Below are 22774 nucleotides of genomic sequence, written 5' to 3' on the forward strand. Positions count from 1 at the left end.
TCATGGGATTTGGGCTTGAGTCACCGCCTCTATATGAGATAAGGTCGTTTTGAATATTCTCTTCAAGAGATAGACTCGAATATCCTCTTAATGATATTGGTAGCCATATCCCGTTTCGGCCCGTATTGACTCATTGCTTACAGTTACGGCCCATGTTGACTCAACGTTTACCGTTACGGCCAGTATTGACTGAATATTCTAGAGAATGCATAATTCTCCATTATTCATATAATATATCATAATTATAATAGAATTTATCTATTATAATTTACATGATTAAAATTATGCCCAACAGTTTGCCCCCACTCTCTATTTTCTTAGTAAGAATTTAGAGAGTAGTGTAGTCGAAGGGTATTATTTTAACAAGGCATAGTTAATAAAGTTTCATATATGACCAATTGAACTACGTACCTTAGCTATTGAACTTGATTCCGGTGTTAAAAGAACGCTTGAAACGAGATGGCGAGAGAGATATGTCTTCATGAAAGTGGGACATGAACCGGGTTTTCCAACCAATTGGTTTGTTGCAGGTGGGAAAGGTTATGCGTCGTGTGACCATCTGAATTCATGTGAGACTAACTCGTATTTTACGCTTGCCTTGCATGTGTGTAGACGTCAGGACCAAACCCGATCCCGTAGGTAGAGCTGGTGCTTTCAAGGTGTTGAGTCGCCAGCCATCTTATCGCACCGTAGAGTTCCTCACTAGCAAGTTTGCTTTAGAGAACACTACTATCTGGGGTTAGATAGCCTGTTCCATTTGATCCATTGTTGAGTTTCACCTTTTCGTTATGAAAGTCGCTGATGTATCTTTTTCCCTACTAACTTTATTCTGATTTCTTCATATGCTTGCAGGGTTTGACATGTCGAATGGCCAGCCAATTCACACATCGACTGCCTTTGCACGTTTCAAGACAGCTTCAGGGAAATTAGCGGGAGCCAATCTATGTTCTTCACTTCAAGCACCAACTAACTCTGTTGTTGCGGTTGTACCTCCTTCTAACGGGTCATTGATCAACCCTGATGCTTCATTGGTTGCCGAAGAGCTGAAGTCCAAGATTCTCGCCCATGACTTTGAATCGTTGGCCACCGCTGGGATTGCCTCCACTGTTGATGAAGCTTTCTTTGACCTTCTCAAGGTACTTTAGCTATTAGCTAGTCAAATTATGACATTGGAACTCACATTTTGACTCTCTTTCCTTCTCTTCTTAACGTTTTGGTGTTCTCATTTTTTGTAGACGATGTCATCGTTGCACCTTGCTGAGAAGAAGCTTTCATCTGAGCATCAAATCAAGCCAAGTCTGAGGCGTGATTTGAGCAATGAGAAATCAAAAACTGCTTCGGCTCACGAGACCATTGCCTTCAAGAACCGTGACATCGCAACTTTGGAAGCCAAATTGGTTGAACGTGACCAGGCCATAACTGACCTTAAAGCCGACAATGAGAGATCATTTGGTGAGAAGGAAGTGCTTCAAGATGAGATTGTCTCTCTCAAGAAACGAATTGAGGTCCTAAAGTATGAGTTGTATTTCTACTTGAATGGGGCAACCATCATAGCTCGATGGGAGGCATTGCGTGAATGCCTGCTGGGGGAGCATAAGAAATGGGATCTAGGTGAAGTGGATATGCAGTACCAAACCGTGATGTGGAGTCAGGCACTGTTTAAAGGGATGACTCCACCTACTTTTGGGGATTCCCTTGCTCAGATTGGAGTTAAAAGCCAGGTTGACATAGAACCCATTGCTCCATGACCAACTATTTTCTTCCCTCGTTATGACTTATTTAGCTCTTGTCTTCTAGTTCTAGTAGAACATTGTCTTACTTAGGTCGTTGTAGTGATCTCATTGTTGGACGCCTATGTAATCCCTTTAGCTGCAGTTCTGCCATTGTATCAATTCGACTTGACTTTGCCATTTGTAATGTTAAGCAATGACACCGTAGTGATTAGACATAACATTTTTTTTCCTCAAAGTCGATGCTTTGATATGGCTACGTACGGGTTCTATACTAGTTTTTCCATGGCAATGTTGCCATAACCAATCTATTAAATGGGATATGCATTCGTTCCACATTGGTTTGATATTGCCGGTTTCGTGTTAGCCAATCCGGTGAATTGGCTTCACACCGACTTTGAAACGATAAAGTTTTTGTAACCAAGTTACTTGAATCGGCTGCAACTTGAATTCATATTGGCTCCAATCCTTAGAATTGGATGCGTGGTTGACTCTGTGTTGGTCTGTTCCGTCATTTGGCCAAACCCACTTTATTGAATTGGCTGTAAACAATGTGGTCCCTAACCAATTTTTTGAATTGGCTCCACATTGACTTTTAAATAGACAATGTGGTTCCTAACCAATTTCTTGAATTGGCTATACATTGCTTTTATATTGGCTTTTAAATGACAATGTGGTTCCTAGCAAATTTCTTGAATTGGCTACACATTGCCTTAACATTGGCTTTTAAATGACAATGTAGTTCCTAGCCAATTTTCCGAATTGGCTATACATTGCCTTTACATTGGCTTGAAAATGACAATATGGTTCCTAGCCAATTTCTTTAATTGGCTACACATTGCCTTTACATTGGCTTTTAAACGACAATGTGGTTCCTAGCCAATTTCTTGAATTGGCTACACATTGCCTTTACATTGGCTTTTAAACGACAATGTGGTTCCTAGCCAATTTCTTGAATTGGCTACACATTGCCTTTACATTGGCTTTTAAATGACAATGTGGTTCCTAGCCAATTTCTTTAATTGGCTACACATTGCCTTTACATTGGCTTTTAAACGACAATGTGGTTCCTAGCCAATTTCTTTAATTGGCTACACATTGCCTTTACATTGATTTTTAAATAGACAATGTGGTTCCTAACCAATTTCTTGAATTGGCTATACATTGCCTTTATATTGGCTTTTAAATGACAATGTGGTTCCTAGCAAATTTCTTGAATTGGCTACACATTGCCTTAACATTGGCTTTTAAATGATAATGTTGTTCCTAGCCAATTTTCTGAATTGGCTATACATTGCCTTTACATTGGCTTTAAAATGACAATTGGTTCCTAGCCAATTTCTTGAATTGGCTACACATTGCCTTTACATTGGCTTTTAAATGACAATGTGGTTCCTAGCCAATTTCTTGAATTGGCTGCACATTGCCTTTTAAATGACAATGTGGTTCCTAGCCAATTTCTTGAATTGGCTACACATTGCATTTACATTGGCTTTTAAACGACAATGTGGTTCCTAGCCAATTTCTTGAATTGGCTACACATTACCTTTACATTGGCTTTTAAATGACAATGTGGTTCCTAGCCAATTTCTTTAATTGGCTACACATTGCCTTTACATTGGCTTTTAAACGACAATGTGGTTCCTAGCCAATTTTTTGAATTGGCTACACATTGCCTTTACATTGGCTTTTAAATAACAATGTAGTTCCTAGCCAATTTCTTTAATTGGCTACAAATTGCCTTTACATTGGCTTTTAAACGACAATGTGGTTCCTAGCCAATTTCTTTAATTGGCTAGACATTGCCTTTACATTGGCTTTTAAACGACAATGTGGTTCCTAGCTAATTTCTTGAATTGGCTACACATTGCCTTTACATTGGCTTTTAAACGACAATGTGGTTCCTAGCCAATTTCTTGAATTGGCTACACATTGCCTTTACATTGGCTTTTAAATGACAATGTGGTTCCTAGCCAATTTCTTGAATTGGCTACACATTGACTTAACATTGGCCTTTAAATGACAATGTGGTTCTTAGCCAATTTCTTGAATTGGCTACACATTGCCTTTACATTGGCTTTTAAATGACAATGTGGTTCCTAACCAATTCCTTGAATTGGCTACACATTGACTATTTTGTCATAACCAAATCATTAATGCCGTGCTCGTGACATAATCCAGGTTCGTGCCCCAATTCAAGCGTCTCATAGCTCATTTATTGTTAGCAAGTGTTTTGCTGTCAAGTTTGCTAAGTTTTGACCCGACCATTAGGTGATTACCCAGTTTTGCTGTCAAGTTTTGCTGTCCCGTTTCAGGTGATTACCCAGTTTCTGCAGAGAGCCTATTGTTCATGTGTTCATGTGTCAATGACTTCAATGCGCAATGTGTTGAAAAGCAGGTCACATAGACCATAACTCAGTTTTATTAAAACCATTGTCTATAACTTGAGACATGTAGTGTTAACCTTTGGAAAACTCAAAAACACCAAAAATAAATAATTTAAAACCAAGAACCAAATTCACTAAAAGTAGTATTTCTTCAGATGTAAGGCATTCCAGCTGTTGGGAAGGGTTTTTCCTTCATTATTTTGCAACTTGTATGCTCCTGAGCCACGCACTTCGACAATTCTGTAAGGGCCTTCCCAAGTGGGACTGAGTTTTCCAGCTCCTTGTTCCATCGTATTTTGAAAGGTACGTCTTAAGACCCAATCTCCTGTCTCGAATGTTCGTGTTCTGACATTTTTGTTGTAGCTCCTAGCCACTTCCTGTTGATAACACCAGTTTTGGATTTTTGCTGCTTCTCGTTTCTCGTCTAATAGATCGAGTTCGAGACTCATCAATTCTTCATTTTCCTGCAAGTTAGGGTGCTCGGTACGTGCCGTTTTCACGCCTACTTCACACGGAATGACCGCTTCCATCCCATACACAAGTGAAAACGGTGTTTCACCAGTTGATGACTTAGTAGTAGTACGGTAAGCCCACAATACGCCTGGAAGCTCTTCTACCCAATTCCCTTTAGCCTTTTCTAACCGTTTCTTCACAATTATTTTGTTTGAAGATTCGGCTTGACCATTGGATTGCGGATGCCTTGGGGTTGCGAAGCTTAGTTTTATTCCCCAATCATCGCAGAAGTTCTTAAATTTGTTACATGTAAATTGGGGTCCGTTGTCAGTGACAATTCCATGGGGCACCCCGAATTTGCATATAACATTCTTCCATATAAAACTGCTGACTTCTTGCTCTCTGACTTGGCTAAACGAATCTGCTTCTATCCACTTTGTGAAGTAGTCAGTCACTGCCAATAAAAATACTTTTTGAGCGGGTGCCGTTGGCAATTTCCCTATTATATCCATGCCCTACTTCATGAATGGCCATGGTGAACTGATCGTTTGCAAGTTTTCTGGTGGTAGTTTTGACATATTAGCAAATCTTTGATATTTGTCACAGTGGCGAACGAGTCGTACAGCATCCTCGTTCATCGTAGTCCAGTAATATCCAGCTCTTTTGGCTCTTAACACAAGACTTCGAGAGCCTGAGTGGTTTCCACATTCTCCTAAGTGCAATTCTGCCAAAACTGTTTGAGCTTCAACCGCCGTAATATACTTTAAGTAAGGCCCAGAAAATGACCTACAGTATAGTTGTCCCCCGTGGAGAATAAATCGTGCAGGTTGCTGCTTAATCTTTCTGCATTCAGCACGATGCATTGACAGCACGCCATCTCGAAGATAGTTGAGGATTGGATTCATCCAATTCGACGTTTCACCGACTGTCATGACAGGAGACTTCTGCGGTTCCACTTCTGGTTCTTTCTCATGAGGCGCCAGCGGTGGATTCTGTAATTGCTATAATTGTTGACCTTTACCCTTTAAGGTAGTCTGATAACACAATTGTGAACTCTCTTGTTCCCCTGCTATCTCTTTCACTCCCCATGGGGTGGGAAATTTGATAATCTGGTGTAGAGTCGATGGGACAGCACCCATGTCGTGAATCCAAAGGCGCCCCATAATGGCATTGTAAGCCGAAGCACAATCCACTACTAAAAACTTCGTGTGTTTGTTAACTCCCTCAGCATACACTGGAAGTGTCACTTCACCAACACTCTGCTTGACCTCGCCACTGAATCCAACTAATGGGATAGATTTTCGTGTCAATCCTTTTTCGTCGAGACCCAACTCTTTATATGCTTGCATATAAATGATGTTGGTTGAGCTTCCGTTGTCGATTAATATCCTCTTCACTAAGCAATTAGCCACTGTCAATTGTATGACTAACGCATCGTGATGCGGGGTTGATACGCTGCTCTCACTCATTGCAAAAGTTATTGTGCACTCTGGCATGTCGCCTTGCGTAGCTTGCCCTTTGCTTTGAGAGTTTTTGACAGCTCTGGTGTTTCTTTTTGCAGCTGAATGAGTTATCCCACTTATTTCCGATCCTCCAGAGATAACATTGATAACTCGATCATGTTTTGGAGGTGAAACCGGACCGTTGGCAATTGCGACTTGTTTGTTGCTTTCACCATCCAATCGATTTCAGGTTTTGTCAGACATGTATTCTCTCAAGTATCCTTTTTTCAACAGCTCATTCACTTCCATCCTCAATGAGATGCAATCTTCTGTTATGTGGCCGTGATCATTGTGGAATTCACACCACTTTAAGGTGTTACGCTTGTTGTCAGGTGCCTTCATCTTTGGAGGCCATCTCACGTTTTCACCCATCTCCTTCAATACACCGACCAAGTGTGCATGTGAAATTGAAAGGTTACTGATATCTGGCCATGTTGATGACCTTGGTTTCACGTCGTCTGCTCCGCTCAATAGTCGATGCGTGTTCCTTCTTCCACTCTTACCGTTCTCGTCCTTAGGTCTTTGGTAAGGCTTGTCATCCCTACTTGACTTTTTGTTTCTCACAACGCGGGAATCAGACCGTGGCGAACGTCGTTGGTGATAAGCCGAGTCTTCTTCCCATTTAATCTGAGCCCATGCACGTGAGAGTACATCCTCCATCGTCCTACATTGGTATTTGGTTAGCTCTTTGTATAAGTCGCCATCTGGGAGTAAACCTCTTTTGAACGCCGATATGGCAGTAGATATGTTGCAACTCGGTATTGACACTTTCTCCTTGTTCAATCGTCCCACATAGGCACGTAATGACTCATCTCTCTTCTGTCGCACCTCATACAGATCATCTGCTATTTTTTCGAGGTTCCTGCTGCTTGCGAATTGTTCAACAAAAACATCTGTCAATGATGCAAACGAATTTATTGAGCCGTTTGGCAAGTTGGTAAACCACTGAAGCGCAGCTCCCGTGAGACTTGAGCCAAAACCCTTGCACATAGTCGCCTCCCTACACTCTTTCTGGATAGCCGTCGTGAACATTCGTTGTTTGTATTGAGCTATGTGGTCATCCGGGTAGGATGTTCCATCATACTTCTTCATTGTTGGTAGCATAAATTTTCTCGGCATCTCAATGAGTGCGATTTCATCAGAGAACGGTGTATCAGCATAAGAGTGCAAGTTGCTTTTCCGAATCGGTGGAGCCACTCCCGGTAGTCGTTGAATCATAGCTTCTACTGCACCCAGTCGTTTTGTGATCAAAGCTTCCAAGTAAGCGGCTTCAGATGACTTGGTATATGGCTCATGTTCGATTCCTGTTATGCCTGGTGTGTTGACAACTCCTTGTTGATCCAAGTTGTCTTCTCGGGTAAGGCTTTCACGTGCCTGCCTTGTGTCAAGGTTTCCTCCGCTGTTCACATCCTGACGAGGAGTCTCCAGCCGAGCATCATCCGTTGTGGGTGTTTGATTATTGGTTCTAGGCATTGAGTTAAAGTCTTGCATCCGATTCACGCCGCGAAACCTAGAGCTTGCTTCGGTAAAAACTCTCCCTGCTGTCATCAGCGAAGCGTTCTCCTCCCGTAGTCTGGCGTTATCGGCCTCCATCTGCGTCAGCTTCTGCACCGTCTCGTTCATCCTGGCAGTCAGAGCTTCCAGTTGATCGGCGACAGTCGCTTCGACATTAGTCGTATCACTTCCGTTTCCTGTCATCTCACGTAGTTTACTCTGCCCCTCCTTCTAGCGCCAATTGTTTGGACAAAAATAATCGATTCGTTTAGAGACTACGGAAACGAGAAATAGATGTTGAATAGTCGTTTTTATTGATCAAATATCGAGCTCAAATACAAAAGTTTAAGGCACAACGAGTCAATTTAGGAACCCTAGCAATGCTTTGGAATTGAGTCGTGTGGCTGTGTTTTTGGTCTCTTGTTCTGCTCTCGATTTTATGTCGTATTGTGTTGATATCGCTCCCTTTTTATAGAGAAGTCTCTTTACCCTAATCCTCATGAGATTTGGGCTTGAGTCACCGCCTCTATATGAGATAAGGCCGTTTTTGAATATTCTCTTCAAGAGATAGACTCGAATATCCTCTTAATGATATTGGTAGCCATATCCCGTTTCGGCTCGTATTGACTCATTGCTTACAGTTACGGCCCATGTTGACTCAATGTTTACTGTTACGGCCAGTATTGACTGAATATTCTAGAGAATGCATAATTCTTCATTATTCATATAATATATCATAATTATAATAGAATTTATCTATTATAATTTACATGATTAAAATTATGCCCAACAGTCAACATGCAGCGGATTAACACCCCACAAACCACAAAGATAATGTCGTGGTTATATTTTATAATTTTGCATCAGAATTATTGTTTTTCCGTTGACAACATCGAAGTTGGAAACATCGGCCAAATAAAAAACGATGTTAGTCAACTATCACCTAAAAACTAATCAATTAGTACAATACTATATCCTAAAAGTTGAGTGGGAAAGCATAACTTAGAAGGAAAGAGAACTGAAAGATTTTAAACAAAGCAAAATGCCTATAAACGAGAGTGACAAATTTCCAATAATAAACCAAATATGAACGAACACACAAAAAGGGTAAATTTCATTTTCTCAAATAAATTCAGAATTTTTGTTTCTTTTGTCAAATCTCATCAGGCAATTGAAATCTCTGCGTACCGAAAATTTGAAGAGATGTGTTCTGTAGAAAAACAGCGACTCCACATTTAGCACTGTTGAATCCATCCCATACCGTGAAATGAGCCGTCCCTGATACAATCTTCTTCGGCGTCAAATCTTTGACGTTGCATAACTTTTCTAGCTTTCTCACAACGTAGTCATTGGACAAGACTCTTCCTGAGTTCTCTCCTCGAGGACAATCGTTTACTAAACCATTCTCGTATAGCGCAACCATTATATCCATCCCGTGCGAGTCCACTTTCATCCTCAAAGGTCCTGTGAGAGTTACTTGAAGGGTTTCTGAGGTTGGTCTTTGGAATGTGGCCTAATAAAAAAAAAAAACAAGATAACAGTTTCACTGATCTTGATATCACAATATAACCATGAAGATGTTGATAAACCATAGCCAAATTCATGTTTATGTTACAACAACATTACATATACAAATTAGTGAGTGTAATGCCTTGGACACAAAGTCTTGTGTTACGCTACAAACACTCATTGGTCTTGAACCATTAACGTTCATGTTAGTAAAATAACACATAGTGTATAGTAACTAGTAAGAAATCAATCATATAGATTCCATGCATCAACATGACACAATGTAAGAAATTACTCACCCGAAACGCCGGAGAAGGAAACCTAGGAGCTTCAACAATAGACTTAAGCAACGTCTCTTCTTCATTCCCAAGAAATTGAACACGACCTTGAACAACAAACTGTGGAGTAAACATCGTATCTTGATTCAACGCCTCGATATAAGCCTTTTGCCTCACCGTCCACTGACTCGATCCATACGGATCTTTCCATCCAACATGATCCCAATAATCAACGTGAAAAACCAAAACTATCGCCGGAGAACCACTAGATCCACCATCTCTTCGAATCTTTCCATCGAAATCACCGCGACCAAGACGCGAGACGAGCATCTCTGCCTCCGGGGAAGTTTTACATCCTTGAGATGAGAAAAGCTGAACAAGAACAGGTCCATCACCTACGGGAACATCTGAAGCTACAACAGCCGCGTTGTGACCGGAAACACCTTTCCCGGTGGTGGTGGTGGAAGTTGAAGATCCTCTGACGCCAAAACATGCGAAAAGACGAGGCGCCATTGGAGGGAGAAACAAATCAGAAGATATTCAGAAATGTTTCCCCAACAAAAAAAAAAAGGTGAAAATGTTCAGAGAAACATTGAAATATTGGAGGAAGAGACAAGTTTTAGGCTAATGGTGATGAGAGAAAGGCGGCAACAAGTGTCTTTAGCCAATATTATTCTTCTCTTTTTTGGCCTTTGGTGGCAAAAGCTGTAATTTGTTTGAAGTTTTGTTGTTGTTGCTTTGGGAGGAAGAAAGTGTTGGGTGACACGTCGTCATATGAGTCCATGACAGGTTACCAAATCTTTCAACGAACAGTCACCTCAATAGATAAATCAAACCGGTTGGTTTAATTTCGGGTACAAAATTGAACCAACAATTCTACAAACCCAATTGGATTTTTGTCACATATCATTCTTAAGACATAAGTTGTTATCATTTATTTAAGATTAGTATGGGGACATTCAATTGATTCGGATCTAACCGATATATTAATACTCCATCCAATCAAATTAATTGTCGTTTTAGATTGTTTCACACAGATTTAGAAAATAAATTTATATTTTATTATACACTACTAAAATTCCAAAATATTTAATACTAACAATTGATCCGCGCTACGCGCGGTAGTTAGATTAAGGTGTATTCTAGATTTTGTTGTGTATTATTTTTTTTGGTTACGTAAAACCATATTTACGTTTGTTTTTGTATTTGATTTTGGTTGCTATATTTAAGAGTATTTACGTCAAGCCATATTTATGTCGTTTTATATATTGTTTTCGTTTATGTTGTTTATTTTTTGGTCTTCCATTTTGTATATTGACGTTTGTTCATAGGAAGTTTTGTGTAGGTTTTAAAATAATATGTGTTTAATAGCAGTCACCTCAATCAATGTTTCATACTCTGCAGTAGATATTGCAGGAGTAGTACGATGCCAAATTCTTGTTATAGACAAACGGATAAATAACAATAGCAAATACCTATTTTCTACCGCAAGTGTTCCACATGCATGAGTTGCAACAACAACTACTACTACTAAATCAACTAAATCAACAACTTGTATAGTCAATATATTTGATATAAATGCGATATTAGTTATAGAATAATAATTAGTTAAAGCAATTGTATTGTGAATTTGGTTCAGAATAATCTTTGGGAAACTTTTGAAGAAACTAATAAGACAATTGAGATAAATAATTAAATACTATTTAACTTTTCTAACATCATTTATTTATTTGTTTTTTCCATAATATTTTTTATTTGGTAAAGTGAGACTGTAATTACTTAATCTAACCACATTTTTTATTTTAACTATTCTATTTTGTTTGCTAAGAAACTCTAAATTATTTACCCAAGTTAAGAAGTATGTAAATGGAAGTAAATAAAACTGTAAGTTATATAATTTAATTGAATTATCTATATTAACATTTTAAGTACATTTTTTGTTATAACCATTGAATTATACTTATTGGCAAATTTAATCCGTGGTATACATCTTATGAATTTTATGGATATAATTTTTTCACGGGTTGTATCTAAAAAACACTTAATTTACGGGATAAATTTAACCTCAGTGTAAATTTTTAAAAATAATATTATGATTATAATTTTCTCATAGGTTATTTGTTAAAAGCCCTACAATTTTAATTTATTCTAATCATTAAAAATTTAGTTCTGTATAAATGTAATATTATTATAGATAAATTTAATTATCGACCCATGGTGGCTGCGGTATACTATTGGTCAATTTTTTAATATGACAATGAAAAAATTATTATATATTTTTAAATAATGAACATCAAAAACAATACTAACTAACAAATGCAATTGAAATTTTTTAGGTATTTAAATATCGTTCCGCTGTGTATGGCAAAGTTAAAATTCTTTTTAAAAATTATATTTACACTTCTTTTGATATTTCCCTAAATACCTGCAGCTATCAACCTAGGTGAATATCCATGCTATGCACAGGCTTATGTATAAAAGAAATTACATAATTATTTGTTAAACCTAAATGTTCTGGTTAAATCATCAATCTTAAGGAATTTATTAGGAATGATTTTTTCTTAACTTCACTTACTCTTTAATTTACTTAAAATAAGCATCTTTCATATCTCTGTAGCTGTTTATTTTCTTGAGTAGAACTCTAGAGTTTGGTGTTGTTTTATATAACAAAATCATATGAAGACTCCTTTCGTCTTTACCTCTACGTTTTCTTGAACCAACATTTTACAGTTGTGAATTTTTTTAACTAATCTTTTAATCAATAGTGAAAACTCCCTCTCTTCTGAATATATACAGTTCTTTCTCCACCATCGTTCTTTGGCTCCTCTTCTTTTTCCTACACACTTGTTTACATACAAACGTTTGAAATAAAAAACGTACATTACCATTTCATATATAATACCCAGAAGGCCAGAAGGCCAGAAGGCAACTATAATATCACATCATTCAACATGAGGCCATTCATCAATGTTAAAACATGTTTTCACCCTGGACCTGCAATAACAAAGAAAAATAAATATCTAGAGCCAGTAGATAAAACAATTATGCACATTACTTCACCTGACCAAGTAGTTTCATAAAGTTTCTTTCACAAGACGATTCAAATATTAGTATGTATATACATTACATATATACTTCTTCTTTTTTTTTTGACAATTATTACATATATACTTTTTTAGATGAACTTTGATTCCCGTAGAAAGAGAACAAAGACTCGAAAGTCGAGTTAAATCTCCAAAAGATACTTGTAGGAATATCGTCACAGGAATAATGTTCCATAAAAATTTGGCCTGGTTAGCTCTTTCGTTCATATCAAATGCCAATAAGAGGGTATCGTATGTTCCCATTGTAGCGCTTTGCCATATGCTTAACATCCACTTAGCCACCCATATTTGTCACTAAACCAATCAACTCATGACGTCATATTTAGCGAAACTTACACTTGGATATAAGAAGTCGTACTACTATACTTGAATCACACGATGAAATTGGCTTCTCTTAAGAGTTGCAAAGACTTAGCTGCAACAATAATGGAAAAAATATGCCTCCCAATCTACCCCTTTTTTAAGAGTCTCCATACACAGCCTCTTTTTCATTTGGGAGTCCAAAGAGCTGCCAGTTGAGAGTTATACATACAGTTGGTAGTTCACCCTACTGTCCAGACCGAGCAGAGTAGAATCATTCTTCTTCCACACCTTTTATTTCCTTACTGATATATCACAATCAATCGGAACAAACAAAGTCAAAGATTACTCAAGAAAGAGATGGAACCAAACATAATTTAGAACATATCACTTGTAATGATTAGGTGGAGTGTTTTTGTGTGAGCAAATGATTATGTATTTATAGGTATAAGGTACTAAGGAGGATGACAATTACTTTTTAATGTCTATGGTGAAGATGAGAGAGTATGGGTAGCCTATGGTGAGTAGCCCGTTTTGGAAGAACAGTAAATGCCACAATTTAGGTTAAATTAAAGGTCGCAACATAGATCTTTCGACAGTTACAATTTTCTTTTCGCAAACGTTTGGAAGAGAAAGAGTGAGCAGAAACGAAAAAGTCTTAGTAAAACCATCTGGGCTGAGACTGGTATTACTGTGAAGGGCTGCAGTTTTGTAAGGCCCTAGAATGTTTTGTTTTGAAAGGCGAAGTTTTTTTCAAATTATTGACTAGAAAGGCAGTGTCAAATAACGATTCAATTTTTTGAAAAACATCAGATAAACCAAACAAAACACAGCAATTACAAGACAACTCAAAAGGCAAATTACTTTCTAGAGTTTTTAGGATTCATATGAGGAAATATATTAAAGAGGGGGAATACCTTGACATAAACAATTTTGTGAATTTAGCAGTTGTTGAAGTAGCTGAGTCGGGTGGCTTAATGAGCTCATCATCCTCGTTGCCTAAACTGGCTGGAGAAGGGTCTCTTTTTTTTTTGTTTCCTCATCTCTCCAATCTTAGTTAAATCCAGAGAGTAGTCAGGCAATGTTCCTCCTCTTTTTTGGTCCCAATCACCAAACTGTGACACTGATAGCGATGGAGTGTTCTTCTGCACAAACACTAATCCGAAACAAACATATCAAGTAACTATAAAAAGGTTTCATATTTGATTCGTAGACTTAACAAAATGAAATACGTTAAAAACATAGCTATTTACAAAGCGATGCATCATGAGGCATAAAGATGAATACTCAAAGAAACAAAAGCCAAAGTTCTTAACTTGGATAAAATCACAAGATTTGATTAAATCAAACTAATTGAAGCCTTGTCAAGATAGATGAAATTGAAGCCAAACTACATGCATCATCAAACCCAATCAAACTGTTTTTTTTTGTTTACCAGAAAATAAAAGATGGTGTGTCAGGTCCCCAGTATGTGCTGCTGCTTCGTCGCTGTCATATGCTCCTGCAATTAAAAGTAATGCAGTTGAGATTCTTCCTCTGACCAAATCCATCCTCTCTTATCAGAAAGTGTTGACAGAACCGATAGAATCATAGAAGACAGAGAGGCTGAGGAGCTACGGCGCCGCTTCATGTCTCGGCATCGCTTTAGTCACCGTTGCCACTTCTCTCTCTGCCACTATCTTCACTGTCGCTAAACGGAGCTGCTTCTTCTATCAGTAGCCCTTTCATCTCTGTTCAACGCTTCCCTCTGAGCCGCAGGACAAGGAAGCAGTTGCAGGTGGTGTCTATGGCTCCTGAGGAAGAGAAGCTCACTCGTCGCAACCCTCTCGATTTCCAGATCGTAATTAGATTTCCTTTTCGAAATTGGCTCTACAGATTCTTAGGGAAAGTCAAAGTTGGCTATTTTTTAATTTAATTCATTGCAGCTAGGCTGATACTGGTTTGCAGTAATGGGCTGCGTTAGAATTAAGCCCAAATTTGGTTTTGTTTGTTTTAAAAAGAAATGAGCATTATTCGTATGGAGAGTACACGTGGGGGTGCTGACGTGGCTGCACCAGAAAAGAGAAAAAAGTAACTTTATATATATAGATTTTTTATATGTAGTAAGAAAACAAATAAGATAATTTTTTTACTAAAAAATAAACAAAAAGAAAAACGGAAATGACAACTAAATTAAAACAAAAAAAATGAAGCTTCAAATAACAAATATTTTGAAACCGAGAGAGTACAACTTAACCAAGACAGAGTCAAAGAAATAACTTATACTAGTTACGTATTATTAACAACCCAAAAATTTGTATATAATCTAAAAGAAAAAAAAAGCAGAATTGTCATTGATAGTTATGGTGTGAATAGTGATTTTTTCTGGTCTATAAAACATTGAATGGCAATTTTTGTAATATATACTAGATTAGGACCAGCGGTACACCGCGAAGAAAAATTATTTATAACTAATATATTTAAATTATAAGTTGTATTTATTGGCTAAATATGTTATAATTATATAATAGTTGTAAAATAAACCATATAATACCACAATATAATTTACTTTTTACATAATATTTATTTAATCAATTTAATTAGATATGTCTATTCTCTGATACCGACAGTGTTAATAAAATAATGAAATGATGTTTTATCCGTGTAACACCGAATTAAGGATATTTTTTAATTTATATAAATATCGATAAAACCCGTCCCGTTATATAACCCCGTCCCGAGATATTTTAACTCACACTATATCATCTTAATTTTGAATATTTATTGTGTATCTACGGTATAATATTTCTCATATTTAACTTTTTAAAAGTTTTAAATATTTCTCATATTTAACCTTTTAAAAAATTTTAAAATAAAGAACCGGAATAAACCAAATTTTGAAAATTTGAATGTCTGATAAATCAATCTTTCTACTCATTTGTATTCAGAATCATTTTGGTATTTTTTATAGTATGACTCTAAACCATTGCCCAATTTTTTAGACGATGTGGGATATTGTACCCGTATTTTTTATTCATCAATTGAGTAATATATGTCTGTTTTTAAAATTTTGTATTACATCATATGCAGGAAAAAGTCACAATTTTTATTAACTAAATGTATTATAGAATAATTCAAGATAATTTAAATATAAATTCAAATAAAAATGAAATATAATCATATATTTAGGTTTGAATGAGGTAGAAATATTTTTTTATTTTTTTAAATCTTACCTATAATTAATTTTGAAGTTTTGGTAACTAATATTAAAGTCAATGCATTAAATGTAAAAACTTTCCAAAAAGTATTTTTGAGCAAAAACTGCTGCAAAAATACTAGTATAGATGTCACACAAAAGTTTATTATTTTGTTACCAATATACCAAGATATCTTCACTTGACTATATATTAGTTGGCATTTATTAGCTAAAAAAAACCATGTTATTGTTCCTTTGATTAATGAAAATTAACAAAATAATTAAAAAAAACTTTCCAACAAACATGATATGGTCCCAAATATTGACCTGTTGTAAATCTCGGCTAGCTACAACCTTCATGATGCAGAATCTAATAAAAAAGCTCTAACATAGTCTATTTTGAATGAAACATGTTTGCGAGTTTGATTCACCTCGCCTCTAAATGATTTGGGGTTCTCCATTTTTAGGTGTAAGAGGTTTTGGTTTAAGTAGCCAATCTAAGTTAATTATACTTTCCATCAGTTTCAAGTAGCCAATCTGAGTTAAATTATACATTGCATTTGTTTCAAGTAGCCAATCTGAGTTTAGCTACTTTCAACTTCGAGTATTGATGTCAGATTATCCATAAACTAGGTTCATTGATAGACAATTTTCTTCATGCATTTTATAACCTAAATTGTTCAAGTTAAACAGTTGAGTAATTTGTGTGCAAAGTTCAAAATACAATTAAATTTTTCAATGAAATGCTTCCAAAGAAACATGAAATTATTTGATCAAGACTAAAGCAAAGTGATTCATCCACCCCAAATCTAATGATTTCACAATGTTAATAAGATTAAAAATGAAAATTTAATCGACATGAACATCATATATTCTATAATTATTATGTAATTTATTTGATCAAGACTAAAGCAAAGTGATTCATCCACCCCAAATCTAATGATTTCACAATGTTAATAAGATTAAAAATGAAAATTTAATCAACATGAAGATCATATATTCTATAATTATTATGTATTTTAAGATGAACATCTGACATGAATTAAAATTATATTATTTATATGATTTTAAGATGCTATGAAAGTCGCAAAAGAGACAATCATTTCTTTATATATATAAAAACATTAGATTACCACAGAAATACATATTCTTTATTAATTTAATCATATGCTATTCTATGACTAATTATATATAAAATAAATAAAATTGATGACCACAGAAATAATGTAGTAAGGAATTATGGAGAAAAAAAATAGTAGAGATAATAAGAATAGTGTCGATCAATAATCATCGAAATCGTCGGGATTAGGTTTCGGAGAGGTTAAGATTGCTGTATAGAGCCTCAATTTGTCTTCTCCTAACGAAGCACATCTCGATAATGGTCTTCTCGGCCTTATGAATGACAGTGACGTCAACGTTAGCCTATGCTTGTACCTGTCACGTTAATAAAATCTATTTATTTTCTATGTAATTCCATTCTCACATAATTAAACATGTCTTGAATTTGTATTTAGATAAACAAAAGAAGCTCTTAAACTCTATTTTGGTTACTTATAATTTGAGAGATAAAATAGAACATAATAATGCATTTTTTAAAAAAACATGCAAATTAAAGAATTTTTTAAAAATGATTTCAATGAGTGAGGTTAATATACTCAAAAAATGAGACGTACCTCCGCCAAGCTAGCTGAACCGCAACCGCAGCCCAAGTCCGCCAACCAGGAGAATAATAGCGAGCACTGCGTTTAACTTTCTCATTGACAAAAGTGTAACGAAAATGCTGCGTCACGTACTTAACGTCCTCGGCATCGAGTCCAAATGCTTCGGTGGTCTCGAGTGTTACAAGCGTTGAAGAAGACGACGGTAGCCTCTCCACGAAGGGCCGTCGGAGACACCACGAGAGAAGCTCGTCGCCACTAAAATTTCCCGGACCTAACATGCAACAGCTCTTGACGCCGTCTCTTAATAATTGACTGCTTTGAAGATGACCTCTCACTACGAATAACATTCTCTGCACTGCATCTCCTTCTTTCTGAATCTGCATTTAAAACAAGAACATTACTTTGTGTTTATCGTTGAAAGGTTTCTTGGATCCCACGTTATACAATGGTTTAGAAACCCGTTACAATCTCTTTAAATGCAACAAAAGAAAAAAATATATATATAAATTATGTCGCAAACAAATTTCAGTGGAATTAATTACAAAGTTGTCGCACAATCTTTCACAAAATATTGATCGATTTGTATGAATCAGTTTCATGCTACAATTGCGATAAAGAATCACATGTGGATGAATTAAATTCTAGACCAATAAAACGAAACCTTTTAGCAAATAAGAATAAATAAATTAATAAGTTTTGCAAAAATTTTCAGATTTGTTTAAGTGTTTTCTTTGTTTTGTCTTTGAATATTTTTATTCCGCTCTATAAGTCTATAATATGAATTTTTAAACTAGATAGCTTCGTGACATTGAAAAATGTATTTCAAAAGTTGGTTTTGAAGATGACTTACTGTTTCTCCTTTGGTGAAAATAAGAGACTTGACACGGTCGCATATATTCTCAAGCACCAAATCATCCATATGCTGAAACAATGGAACCTAACAAAAATCCAACTACTGATTGATCAATTATCATTAAATCGCTTCTTCTTCTTTAATAAATAATTGATTGTAATGAATCTAACCTGTCGGACCAAATCTAAACAGAGATGGTATTTGATGTCTCTCCTAAGACCTTCCGGAAGGTTCTGAACCATCTCACACTCGTCTACACCCCGCATAGCGGCCCATCTCTGCCGCTCATAGTTCCGGACTCGCTGCCTAAACCCTAACGGCAAATGTCTCTTCTTCATCCACCACTCTACGTTCCTCATTTTCAAGTGCATTGCTTGCTTCTTTGAAGTTGTTGCGTGCAGAAAGACCTTTATTTTTACATTTGTAACATATCAGACTTCCTTAGCTTAATAATCGTTTTATTAACTAAATTATGAGAAAAAAATGTTTAGCTATACATATATATATATATATATATGTACCTTGATATTACCGATCAACATAGTAACGAGAAGAAGACCACTTGTTAGAACTATTATATTGAAGACAACCTCCGACCACTCTGTTGTGCTTTCCAAATTTCCAAATGTGCTGATTAAGTATGTAATAAAAAAATGAATTAAAGATAAAAAATTATTCGATTCAATTTGGTCAGACGTTTCTTCTGTGAAGAATTAACTAAAATTCACACCGTACTGGTTTTGAAAGTTGAACAATTAAACCAGTTAGGATATGAAATACCTTAAAGTCATGAGACCCCAAAAGATAGGGAAAAGGATTTTCTCCAACCGGCTTTCATTGCTCACAAGTTGAATGGTCCACTGATAAGCACCATATGTGTAGTTAGTGTTGATATCTAAGCAAACGGATCGGGCTTGGTGGTTTTGTGCCCAAGCCAGTCTAGCTCTATCAAGGACCATCACGGTCGTGCCATAGTACACCGGTTCCTTACATGACAACATCCTTATGTCGCATCTTATCGTGTCTTCACATTGTTCTTTAAGACATTTCGCTGATCTTTGAACTCCTAGCAGGTACCAACATGCTCCTGCTGCCTATAGTTCATAAACATATATATGAGACAGTAGGGGATTATGATTGTAAATAGTAACCTGATGAGTCATCCAGGGACAAATAAAAAGTGAACCGTTGAATATGTAGTAGTATTTGGAAACAATAAGCTAATGATTGCATATTTTATTACTCTAACTAAGACTTTCGTAATTTAATCATACGTAAAAACCAAAGCAAGTTTTGTTTAGTTTCATTAAATAATCTGATTGCGACTTGTGTGATCGAAAGAATCATACCTTCCTCCTAACAAATCTTTTCTCATTTTGGCATTTTCTGATTTATTTTTTCTTTTAAAAGAAAACTCCCACAGCAATGGAAAAGGTCCATGTGAAAAAAATTTAGGTACCTTAAATAATCTTACAACTAAAACCTTATAAAATATAATTATTTGGCACCTGAAAAATTCAACACTTTCTCCATGGATTAGTAATTTTATTAAATTACCCACTCAAAAAAAAAAACATTCAAATCATATAACTAGACTTCTTGACAATTGCTCAAAACTATATGGACTATCACAATACACAACTAGTCGTAAAATAAGTTGTATATGTGTATACCTCAATCATTGAAATCCCAATCCGTCGTGAAATTATAAATTTACATATAGTAAGTAATGAAAAACAGTTGATAAGATAACTTACATGAGCCGCGACGAAATAAGCAATCATGTTTAGTGCAATTCCCCACCAGACGGTGCCGAAGATGTAACCGGAGAGAGTAGCATTGCGGCGGAGATGGCGGATTGAATGATATATTTTCGGTAGATATTGAAAGATGAATGTTACAAGCAAAACTGACACCACTAAAGTCACAGAGCCTCTCTTTAGAAGAGAAGGTATCACCACCCACAACACCACCTGCTCTCAATATTTTTATTTATAACTTTAAATTAAATAATTGTAACAAGAAAACAAAACTGTACAATACGAATAGATAATTGAAAACGAATGAACTGTATTATTTTTGGTCCACACACGAACATGATTAGGTCAGACTAAGTGAGAGTTCTTTCAGACCATATAATTATTTAGATATAAGATTCTTTTTTCTAGATTAGTCAAATTTTAGTTCAGTACTAGATTTGATTACTATGATTGTGCCTTTAAACAATGCTAGTAACTGTATTGTTAACTCGCAAGAAATCTTCCTCCATTTGTAGAAATATTTATTAATGTTTGTCACTATCTAAATGATCATATTCTAAAGTAAACTTGGAGCGACTAAATGTGTGCATATTAAATAAGTGATATGATCGTCCAAAACAACTTAAATAAGTAAGTGCATATTAAAACTATATGATATGATCGTCCAAAACAACTTAAATAACATAGTTTTGAACGATTTCTAATGAGTTTTTTTTTTTGGTAAAATTTGAAATTTTCTCCATATATGGATTTTTCTGTAGTTTAGAAAGAAATAACAATTAAAATCAGTATTCCTTAAAATAAGACAATTAAAATATTGGCTAACTAACCTGAGGTAATGGTAAGATGACGAAGAGATCGAAGAAGAACCCTCTCTTCTTAACGTACGGTGGAACAACCCTCGTAGAGCCACGAGTCACACCTCCTTTGTTGTTATCACCGTCGCTATCTCCGCCGGGATAAGGCCACCGGCGAGCAATCTTGAACTGAATCCAAATATTCCACAAGTGCAAAAGATCGGTCATGGAGCGTAAGGCAGTGACGGTGAGAGCGAGCCAGCCGTCGACGAGGAGACACATACACGGGTCGTTCACCGATATGGTATAGAGAAAAAGCGGGTCTACGAACAGACCCGTCGCGCACACGAGGAGAAAGACTCTGTTCCATTCTTGAACCCATTTGGATCTCGGGTCAAGTATTCGACCCAACATCATCCATTTGTTGTTGTTATTGCTTGACCCGTTTCTTCTTCCTCCGCACGTGAGCCCTACACGTGGATCTTCTTCTTCTTCTTCTTCCTCCTCCTCTTCAATCTCTTCCATCTCTTCTTCTTCTTCGTCCTCCTCCTCCTCAGTGTTGTCTTCGTCTGAGTAGTATCCAACGCTGCTTGACGCGCGTGAGTCGCGTGAGAAACGTAGCGTCCGTGTGAATTCTTGCTCTGTGGCCATTGAGAGTACTAGCTAACGCATGCAACAGAGAGAGGGAGAGGGAGATGATAAAATTAATAGTTCTTTTTGTGAAGTTCTCTACAATGGAAAGAGTTTTTTTTGAGGATGAGGAGAAACGTTGTCAAATTGTCTAAGAAAAAGGATATTCTAAGCTGGAGATGCTACTCAATTTACCATTATATCCTTCTAATTTTTTTCCCTATGCCCAAATCATGTTATAATTATTGTTATAAAATGAATTATGATTACATAGTAAGAGTAAATTCCTAGCTTAAAATGTTATAGAAAATTTATTTTACTTTTGTACCTAGTCAACTACTAGTAGTAAGTGTAACACACAAACATGTAAAAAGTTGTAACAATTCATATATCAGATTTTCATGAGGGACCAAAAGAGGTTATGAATGGAAAGAAAATATATAAAATATAAATATCAAGGAACAATGTAGTATTTTAAATGGTATAAAACCCAAAATTTAATTATTAATAAAAATGATCACTCCAACATGAAGCCAATATGTAGTAAGATATCTCACGACTATATTGTAGTTAAAAATCTATAAAATAAAAATAATGCTGAGTCTAGAGGTGGAGGGTGTTCCTGTAATTTGACAACAACGTAAGAAGAGCATCATGAGTTCGGACTCTTTGGTCTCATTCGTAGATACGTTCGAAGCAAATCAACAAGAGAGAGTCGAAAAGGTTTTGTTCTTCTTCTTCATCGTCATAGATGTTTTTTATCTTAAGGATTATGTATTTTTTGTTTCTTATATTTTTAATAGCTTTTGTAGATACTAGAGAAGCAAACAAACATCTAGATGAGCCCTGTTCGTTTTCCACACTCTGCGACCGAAGTTAGCGACCCGAAAAATACAAACAGCAGAGAGTAATCCTTTCGCCGTATTTACTATTCAAGTGTCGCAGGAACTGTCGCTTCTCTTTTTAAAGCCGTTAAAACCGTCGCTGTTTATTCTAGCGACACCTGTCCCTCTTTTTTAAGTAATCAGAGTCGCTCGTTTTCACTTTTCAGCGACACCAAACTAATGAAACAGAGTAAAAATTGGGTCGCCGGTGGTGTCGCAGTGTCGTGGGAAACGAACAGGGCCATGGTGACTGTATA

The 22774-nt window shown here is 36.2% G+C and overlaps 6 protein-coding genes and 1 long non-coding RNA gene across 9 annotated transcripts; 1 reads left to right on the top strand and 6 right to left on the bottom strand.

Moving 5' to 3' along the window:
• The first annotated feature begins 494 nt into the window (after positions 1–494).
• On the top strand, positions 495–1145 carry LOC147949096 (uncharacterized). Its single transcript, XM_087470007.1, has 3 exons — positions 495–519; positions 613–738; positions 853–1145. Exons 1-3 carry the CDS (start codon positions 495–497, stop codon positions 1143–1145), a joined length of 444 nt encoding a protein of 147 aa, XP_087326133.1.
• A 3940-nt stretch (positions 1146–5085) lies between these two features.
• LOC147949097 (uncharacterized) lies at positions 5086–5502 on the bottom strand. Its single transcript, XM_087470012.1, has one exon. The coding sequence runs from the start codon at positions 5500–5502 to the stop codon at positions 5086–5088; it is 417 nt and encodes a 138-aa protein (XP_087326138.1).
• Positions 5503–5571: 69 nt separating this feature from the next.
• LOC147949098 (uncharacterized) lies at positions 5572–6066 on the bottom strand. Its single transcript, XM_087470017.1, has one exon. It carries the CDS (start codon positions 6064–6066, stop codon positions 5572–5574), a length of 495 nt encoding a protein of 164 aa, XP_087326143.1.
• Positions 6067–6147: 81 nt separating this feature from the next.
• LOC104753990 (uncharacterized) lies at positions 6148–7902 on the bottom strand. The gene has a single exon (XM_087488069.1). It carries the CDS (start codon positions 7768–7770, stop codon positions 6259–6261), a length of 1512 nt encoding a protein of 503 aa, XP_087344195.1. The 5' UTR covers positions 7771–7902; the 3' UTR covers positions 6148–6258.
• Positions 7903–8592: 690 nt separating this feature from the next.
• LOC104729440 (membrane lipoprotein lipid attachment site-like protein, putative (DUF1223)) lies at positions 8593–10071 on the bottom strand. The gene is made up of 2 exons (XM_010448381.3): positions 9375–10071; positions 8593–9079 (listed from the first exon to the last, which is right to left on the bottom strand). The coding sequence occupies exons 1-2, from the start codon at positions 9864–9866 to the stop codon at positions 8720–8722; spliced, it is 852 nt and encodes a 283-aa protein (XP_010446683.1). The 5' UTR covers positions 9867–10071; the 3' UTR covers positions 8593–8719.
• A 2354-nt stretch (positions 10072–12425) lies between these two features.
• On the bottom strand, positions 12426–14638 carry LOC104729450 (uncharacterized). 3 transcript variants are annotated; one of them, XR_015582087.1, is made up of 4 exons: positions 14375–14638; positions 14193–14258; positions 13675–13913; positions 12426–13062 (listed from the first exon to the last, which is right to left on the bottom strand). It is a non-coding gene; the product is annotated as an uncharacterized LOC104729450 (long non-coding RNA). The 3 variants fall into 3 exon arrangements; XR_015582086.1 differs by having other exon boundaries at positions 14337–14638; XR_758277.3 differs by lacking the exon at positions 14375–14638 and having other exon boundaries at positions 14193–14333.
• A 2386-nt stretch (positions 14639–17024) lies between these two features.
• Positions 17025–22377, bottom strand: CNGC4 (cyclic nucleotide-gated cation channel 4). The gene is made up of 8 exons (XM_010448398.3): positions 21037–22377; positions 20204–20419; positions 19227–19540; positions 18968–19076; positions 18617–18853; positions 18444–18530; positions 17606–17970; positions 17025–17366 (listed from the first exon to the last, which is right to left on the bottom strand). Exons 1-8 carry the CDS (start codon positions 21652–21654, stop codon positions 17213–17215), a joined length of 2100 nt encoding a protein of 699 aa, XP_010446700.1. The 5' UTR covers positions 21655–22377; the 3' UTR covers positions 17025–17212.
• Between the last annotated feature and the right edge of the window lie 397 nt (positions 22378–22774).

The sequence above is a fragment of the Camelina sativa genome, chromosome 2 (assembly GCF_030686135.1).
Source record: "Camelina sativa cultivar CO46 ecotype springtype chromosome 2, ASM3068613v1".
In the NCBI taxonomy this organism is placed as follows: Eukaryota; Viridiplantae; Streptophyta; class Magnoliopsida; order Brassicales; family Brassicaceae; genus Camelina; species Camelina sativa.